General features: G+C 44.3%; 1 protein-coding gene across 1 annotated transcript in view; it reads left to right on the forward strand.

Moving 5' to 3' along the window:
• The window catches only part of MMAB (metabolism of cobalamin associated B), a 48,145-nt gene extending 41,482 nt beyond the window's left edge, over positions 1 to 6,663 (forward strand). Inside the window, exons 10-14 of the mRNA XM_040416591.1 lie at positions 353 to 425; positions 4,275 to 4,372; positions 4,495 to 4,559; positions 4,820 to 4,879; positions 6,397 to 6,663. Coding sequence (XP_040272525.1) covers positions 353 to 425; positions 4,275 to 4,372; positions 4,495 to 4,559; positions 4,820 to 4,879; positions 6,397 to 6,484 — 384 coding nt within the window. The 3' untranslated portion in view covers positions 6,485 to 6,663. The remainder of the gene's footprint in view (positions 1 to 352; positions 426 to 4,274; positions 4,373 to 4,494; positions 4,560 to 4,819; positions 4,880 to 6,396) is intronic.
• Positions 6,664 to 8,061: the final 1,398 nt, after the last annotated feature.

Raw genomic sequence — 8,061 nt, forward strand, 5'->3', positions numbered from 1 at the left:
TTATTATTAAGGTAATGATTATTTTTCTCCTTCCTAAGTACAACAGAAAAATTGTCCAAATATGAATCTTTATGTAAAAAACTATGATTTAAATCAAGCCTTACTGACTAGTGATTTAAATCGTGATTTAAATCGGTTTGATTTAAATCAAATCCACCCTGAGTGTCGCAACAGTTGATGAAAGCTTTCGGGGGACTTACTGAAACGGTCCAATAGGCAAAGTGTATTAATGCATCTGGCAGACGAAAGCTGCATTCAGCCCCCTGAACTGTTCTGGTTGTTGGACAATGACCACTTGATCAATAACTTTATTAGAAATCATGTGTTAAACAGATGATATTTCCCCCTACAGATACAGTGCATGCTGCAAGATATTGGCTCAAATATTGCAACACCACTATCATCAGCCAGAGAAAGCCATAAAGGTAAATCTGTCTTTCTTCAAATATGTTTCAGCAGTTGGTAGTCTGAATTGATGGAAAGGTAGTCTTTAGCATTCTTAAAGGGGTTATCTGGTCTAAAAGATCCCCCCCCCCCCCAATGCCCACGCCTCTCGTATACATTATACTTACCTGCTCCCCAGCACACATGCCCTCGCCCACTGCACGGCAGCTGCTGCATCTCCAGCAGCTAGGGAGTCTGGTCCCCGTAGCAGCTTGCTATTGGCTGCACCCTTCCGTCTCCGGATGTTTTGATTTGCGCAGGGATCCGGAGCGACGTGGGTGCCGGCAAGCAGGTAAGTAAAATGTATACGAGGCGGCCGGGCATTGGGGGATCTTTTAGACTTCGGATAACACCTTTTAATAAGAGGGCTATCCACTGGGATGAACCAAGCCGTGGCTGTATAGTGAGCAGGTCCAATATATACTACATAGACAAAAGTATCGGGACACCTACACTTTACCTCTACAGGAGCTTTTATGACATCCGTAGACATTAATATGGAGTTAGTCCTACCTTTACATATAAAACAGCTTACAGTCACCTGGTAAGGCTTTCTACAAGATTTTGGAATGTGTCTGTGGGAACTAAGGGGCCTAAGCCAACCGCTGAAGAATAACCCCATAGCCTTATCCCTCCTCAAGCAAACTTTACACTCGGCTCAATGAAGTCAGGCATGTAACTTCTCCTGTTATTCACAAAACCCAGACTTGTCCATCATACAAAATAGAGAAGCGTAACTTACCTCTCCAAAGAACACATTTCCACTGCTCGGAAGTCCGTATTCTGCTGGTGATGTGAGGCTTGCTTGCGTTTGTAGGACCATGAAAACCCATGCCATAAAGCTCCTGATGTTAATTCCAAAGGAGGGGCGGAAGTCTGCAGTTATTGAGGCAGCATTTGGCAATCCCGCTCTGTAACTTTACATGGTCTGTCACTTTGTGCCGGTGTTGCTGTGATCCCTAAATGCTTCCACTTTGCAATAATGCCACTCAGAGATGATGGCGGAATATCTAGGATGGAAGAAATTTCACAAAATCGCAATGGTGGCATCTGATAACCACTCTGGGATTCTTTAGAATGAGCTCTTCTTCATAAATGTTTGTAAATGAATGGCTAGGTGCTGGATTTTATACTCCTGTGGCAATGGGACTGAGTGAAACACCTGATTCCAATTATTTAGTGGTGTATCCTAATACTTTTTGTCCATCTAGTGTAATGCAACACAAACAGCACTGATAATCTACTAGCATCAATATTATAGGATTACCCAGGGTGGCTTCTGGTATTGCAGCTCAGCTTCACTGAAATACTACACAAAACGTGACGTTTTTCTGTTCGTACACAAACCCTTTAAGGCTAGGTCTACACAGCATCTTCAACATGCCATAGAGCAGGAGGAGCTGAGCATATTATATACAGTACAGACCAAAAGTTTGGACACACCTTCTCATTCAAAGAGTTTTCTTTATTTTCATGACTATGAAGGCATCAAAAACACATGTGGAATTATATACATAACAAACAAGTGTGAAACAACTGAAAATATGTCATATTCTAGGTTCTTCAAAGTAGCCACCTTTTGCTTTGCACACTCTTGGCATTATCTTGATGAGCTTCAAGAGGTAGTCCCCTGAAATGGTCTTCCAACAGTCTTGAAGGAGTTCCCAGAGATGCTTAGCACTTGTTGGCCCTTTTGCCTTCACTCTGCGGTCCAGCTCACCCCAAACCATCTCGATTGGGTTCAGGTCCGGTGACTGTGGAGGCCAGGTCATCTGGCGCAGCACCCCATCACTCTCCTTCATGGTCAAATAGCCCTTACTTTCAAAGTTTTCCCAATTTTTCGGCTGACTGACTGACCTTCATTTCTTAAAGTATTGATGGCCACTCATTTTTCTTTACTTAGCTGCTTTTTTCTTGCCATAATACAAATTCTAACAGTCTATTCAGTAGGACTATCAGCTGTGTATCCACCTGACTTCTCCTCAACGCAACTGATGGTCCCAACCCCATTTATAAGGCAAGAAATCCCACTTATTAAACCTGACAGGGCACACCTGTGAAGTGAAAAACATTTCAGGGGACTACCTCTTGAAGCTCATCAAGAGAATGCCAAGAATGTGCAAAGCAGTAATCAAAGCAAAAGGTGGCTACTTTGAAGAACCTAGAATATGACATATTTTCTGTTGTTTCACACTTGTTTGTTATGTATATAATTCCACATGTGTTAATTCATAGTTTTGATGCCTTCATAGTCATGAAAATAAAGAAAACTCTTTGAATGAGAAGGTGTGTCCAAACTTTTGGTCTGTACTGTATGTGTGTATATATATATATATATAGTTTTATGGGAAAATATTCTGTAAAACTTGTAATTTTATATATTTGATAACATCTCCCACATGAAGAATTAAGTCAAAAAGAGGTGAGCTATAGTGATGATAGCATACTCTGTGTAAGTGTGTATACAGAGATTGACTTCATTACTGACAGCTGTCAAAATGCAGTGTAATCTGCAAGCAGGAGTTGCCGAGCAGATGTATTGAATCTTTTCCCGCTAAACTATATATCAAACATGTAATTTATACATCCATGCTCCTTCTGGGCTTTGAAGTCAAGCAGACGGTCCTATCAGTGATTGACAGCCTTCCCTCTATGACTGTGTATACAGATATAGCTGTCAGTCACTGACTGAAGACAAGCAGACGGTCCTATCAGTGACTGACAGCCTTCCCTCTATGACTGTGTATACAGATATAGCTGTCAGTCACTGACTGAAGACAAGCAGGCGGTCCTATCAGTGACTGACAGCCTTCCCTCTATGACTGTGTATACAGATATAGCTGTCAGTCACTGACTGAAGACAAGCAGGCGGTCCTATCAGTGATTGAGAGCCTTCCCTCTATGACTGTGTATACAGATATAGCTGTCAGTCACTGACTGAAGACAAGCAGACGGTCCTATCAGTGACTGACAGCCTTCCCTCTATGACTGTGTATACAGATATAGCTGTCAGTCACTGACTGAAGACAAGCAGGCGGTCCTATCAGTGACTGACAGCCTGCCCTCTATGACTGTGTATACAGATATAGCTGTCAGTCACTGACTGAAGACAAGCAGACGGTCCTATCAGTGACTGACAGCCTTCCCTCTATGACTGTGTATACAGATATAGCTGTCAGTCACTGACTGAAGTCAAGCAGACGGTCCTATCAGTGACTGACAGTCTTCCCTCTATGACTGTGTATACAGAGATAGCTGTCAGTCACTGACTGAAGACAAGCAGACGGTCCTATCAGTGATTGAGAGCCTTCCCTCTATGACTGTGTATACAGATATAGCTGTCAATCCCTGATAGGACCACCTCCTTGACTTCAGAGCTCAGAATGATCAGGACTGTAAATGAATTAAATGCAGGTTATACTGAATATTTTCCAACAAAATTATACTTATATCAATCTGATTAGCTCATTTTGCTCTATAGCATGCTTTTGGTAGATTACACTGCATCTTCATGATGGCAGGTTCCCTTTACTTGTATAAATTACAAGCTTTATTGACTCTTTTCCCACAAAACTACGTATCTGTCTGCTCAGCTCCTTGTGCTCTATAAGCAGGCTGCCTGCAGATTGCGCTGCATTTCATGACTGGCGCTCTGTGAGGACCCAATGTCATACTGCTCAATCACAACAAACGTAGAAGGTGGATTTCCACATGACTGCATTCACGTGACTTGGTGATCTTTGTCACATTGGCCAAAGTAGTCATGTAACCCTAGCCGAACAAAACTATATAGTGGTTGTTCATCATTGTCTTGATTTCTCTTTCTGCAGTGAATACATCATTTAATGAGGATCCTATCCAGGAGCTGGAGCAATGGATTGATAAGTACACTGTTCAGCTTCCTCCACTGACCAGCTTTATTCTGCCTGTATGTTCTGCACAAATCCTGCTTTAATAAGATATGCTTGCATTTTCACCCCACTCACTGATACTTCAGTGGTAGTTTACTCACTTTTTTACATAGGGCTTTACTTTTTTTTTATCTTCTAGTCTGGAGGAAAGGCCAGTGCATCTCTACATGTGGCCCGAGCAGTGTGTCGGAGAGCAGAGAGAGTGTAAGACCTTTCTTCTAACGTTGTGACCAACAGTACACTTAGTCACTTCTATGGTTTAAAGCAGGGGTGCCCAACCTGTGGCCCTCCAGCTGTTGCAAAACTAAAACTCCCAAGTATTCCTGGACAGCCTACAGCTATTAAGGCATGCTGGGAGTTGTAGTTTTGCAACAGCTGGAGGACCGCAGGTTGAGCATGCCTGGTTTAAAGGAATATCTTAATTGCACATAAACAACTGGACAACATTTCTTTCCTTTTTCTAGAACTTTCAAGCTACTGCAAACAGGGGAAGTGGATTCAAATGTTGGAAAATACTTGAACAGGTATAAAAGTGAACTTGAAGTAATTTCTTTGCTATTAGCAAGTAAACCTTACATTTACATTGCTACAATTAAAAGCTTTAAAAAAGTTCCGTATTCATTATGTACCGGTGCATAGAGATAGACCACAAGGCTCATTATCCTAACTGCTACTCTATACACCTTAATACGCAAGATTTGTGCAAAAAAAAAAGATTTATCTAAATAGTCATCTAACCCCTGCAACTTCCTTGATCCCCACCCATTCCTCAGTTCCTGCCCTTTCCCACAACTCCACTGAGAGATGTGTGGCCACGAATACAACCCTAGTGAAGATCCATGACACACACCACCCCGCTTTCTTCCTAAAGTCCAGCTCCATGAAGTTAACTCACCTTCACAGGCGCAGTGCACCAGATTTTGGGCTACCTTCATGCTGTCAGCACATTCACCTGAAGACAGCAGCTCCGGTAGGGCATAAGCTGTTGGTGCATCATGGGAGAGGAAGGGGGGGTTTACACTGGGGGTACCATCCTCCTGGCAGCCCCAGCACTGTGCTAAACATCCCGTTCTTCGCCATGCTGCTTCACTTCCTAACCACATGGAGTGTCTTACGCATCACCTGAGACCACCCTGAATACATGGAGGACAATGTTAAGGTGCAGTGTGGAAGTCATCAACTGCAGGCACACAGGGCATAGCCACCGATACTGAGGAGAATATGGTCCTGTCTCTGGCACTCATCCTGTGAGCTCTGCCACCAGCAGCATGTTCTTATCAGTGGCTCAACGCGCCGACCTGAGGATGAGAGTGATTCCTGGTGTTCTTCCTCAGGGTTGTCGATGACACCTCGTCCCAGCTTTCTCTGCCACTTCCACATGCGGCCACTGACGAGAACATGGCGTACCACATGCCATGTTCTCTAATCAGAACTTCTAAACTGCACAATAGCACAGCTTAGTATTGAAAAAAAAAAGACAGGCAATCTCAGTATCAAGCCGAACCAGGTATCGAGACTTCGATACCTGGTGGCACTGTAATCGGTACATCAGCTGCGCCATTCTGTCTTCCCACACACCTTCTGCATATATAATGCGGAAACGCTGCTTTCCCACACCATAGGTGTTAAACAACAGACACCCCATCCCCCTGTCAATGCCAAGAAACAGTGGTCCCTTATCAGAATTGAGTGGTAGTGTGCATGTCAGTTCCCCACTACTTCTTTCACTTCTAGGGGATGACGAAGAAGAGCTCGCTCAGAAGTGAAAGAAACAGTAGACGTACCTGCATTCTCATAATCGCTGGTGCTAGCAGTCTGACATCCTTATCACCTATCTTGTGGATAGGTGATCATTTTTCATGGGATAATTTCTTTAATTACACTAAAGGGCCATTTTAATTAGCTGTTAAAAGTTTGCTCAGAGGAATCATTACAATGGGGGGAACAGAGTTGTTGAACATATCTTAAACTGATGCTATTAATCTTATATCTGTGTGTAATAGGTGCATAGATATAGTTTTATTCTTTTGCTCTTTTGCAGATTAAGCGATTACCTTTTTACATTGGCAAGATATGCAGCAAAGACAGAAGGCCGGTCTGAGACAGTGTACACTCGAATGTACCCATGAGAGATTTATAATTATGCCATGGACAGTGGATCAAGCTTGGAGTGAGGAGACCATACATAGTTCATGGGTACAGATCAGGTTACACAAGGCAACTTTAAGAATATTTTTCTCTTTGAAGTATAGGACGTTCAGACTTAGGCCTCCTGCACACGAACGTGTGCGCCCCGTGGCCATGCTGCGGCCCATGCTGCGGAATGGAAGCACTCTGTAGGGCTTCCGTTCCGCATCTCCGGATTTGCGGACCTATTGAAGTGAATAGGTCCGCATCCGTGATGCGGAATGCACACGGAACGGTGCCTGTGTATTTCGGATCCGCAATATGGCAACGGGACACCTACAGTTGTGTGCAGGAGGCCTTACAAGACTGGCATTTTGAAGCATGACCTGTTACATCAAGAACACATTATCTGAATAAATCCCTTTGCAAATATATCAGGACATTCTGCGTTCTAGGCAGACCTAGAAATCTATCACAAATATAACTAGCTAAGTAATAAAGTAGTCTTTAATATCATGATGGAACGAAAAGTGTTTTTTCTGAATACAAGGACTGAAAATAAAACCAATTCCTATAAACTGTAATCTGACCACCATGTATAACTACAGATGCAGAAAGTTGAACTGTGACACGGAAACCTTTGCATAAAGATATAAATTCCACGTGTTCTTCAGGCAGGTGTTTTGAGATCATATAAATGGTTTTTATTAAAATACATATACAATTAACTAGGGGTGGGCGATATGCAATATAAATTTGTGCCACAATATGGATTTTGTGCATATCGCCTATATCGCCGGACCGCGATATTACCACTGAGCGGTAGTGAATGATCGCGCTCTCGGCGCGCACCATGTTCTCCTGAGCCGGCACAGTGGAGAAGGAGGGAGTCCCTCCTTCCCCACTGTGCGCGGCTGCCCTGGCCACCAATAAGAACAGAGTAGGAGGAGGAGGGACTGTGGCCACTGCGCCACCAATGAATGCCTGAATACCAACGTAGCGTTCATGTGCCGGCCATATCCCGGCCCCTATGACTGCACGCTGCGATCCGCCGCAATTAACCCCTCAGTTGAGGGGTTAATTGCGCGGATCACAGCGTCCTGTCAGAGGTCGGGTGCCGGGAATGTTCTTCAGTCTCTGCATTGGTGGCAGTGGGCAGTTCCGATCGGAGTCCCAGCAGTGTAATGCTGGGGCTCCGATTGGTTACCATGGCAGCCAGGAGTCACGCTATTGAAGTCCTGGCTGCCATGGTATGTTAGTGAGCAGCATTAAACTCACGTGCACCGTGGCCGCCGGTCGCTCCTTCTTCTGTCTGTGCGGCGCATTGCTAATGCTTATAGCATTAGCAATGCGCCGCACAGACCTATGAGAAGAAGGAGCGCCCGGCGGACACGGCACACGTGAGTATAATGCTGCTCACTAACATTCCATGGCAGCCAGGACTTCAGTAGCGTCCTGGCTGCCATGGTAACTGATCGGAGCCCCTGCATTACACTGTTGGGACTCCAATCGGAACTGCCCACTGCCACCAATGATGGGGGGGGGGGGGGAACCCTGTGGCCACTGCCACCAATGATTA

Source organism: Bufo bufo, chromosome 2, assembly GCF_905171765.1.
Source record: "Bufo bufo chromosome 2, aBufBuf1.1, whole genome shotgun sequence".
NCBI classification, from domain to species: Eukaryota; Metazoa; Chordata; class Amphibia; order Anura; family Bufonidae; genus Bufo; species Bufo bufo.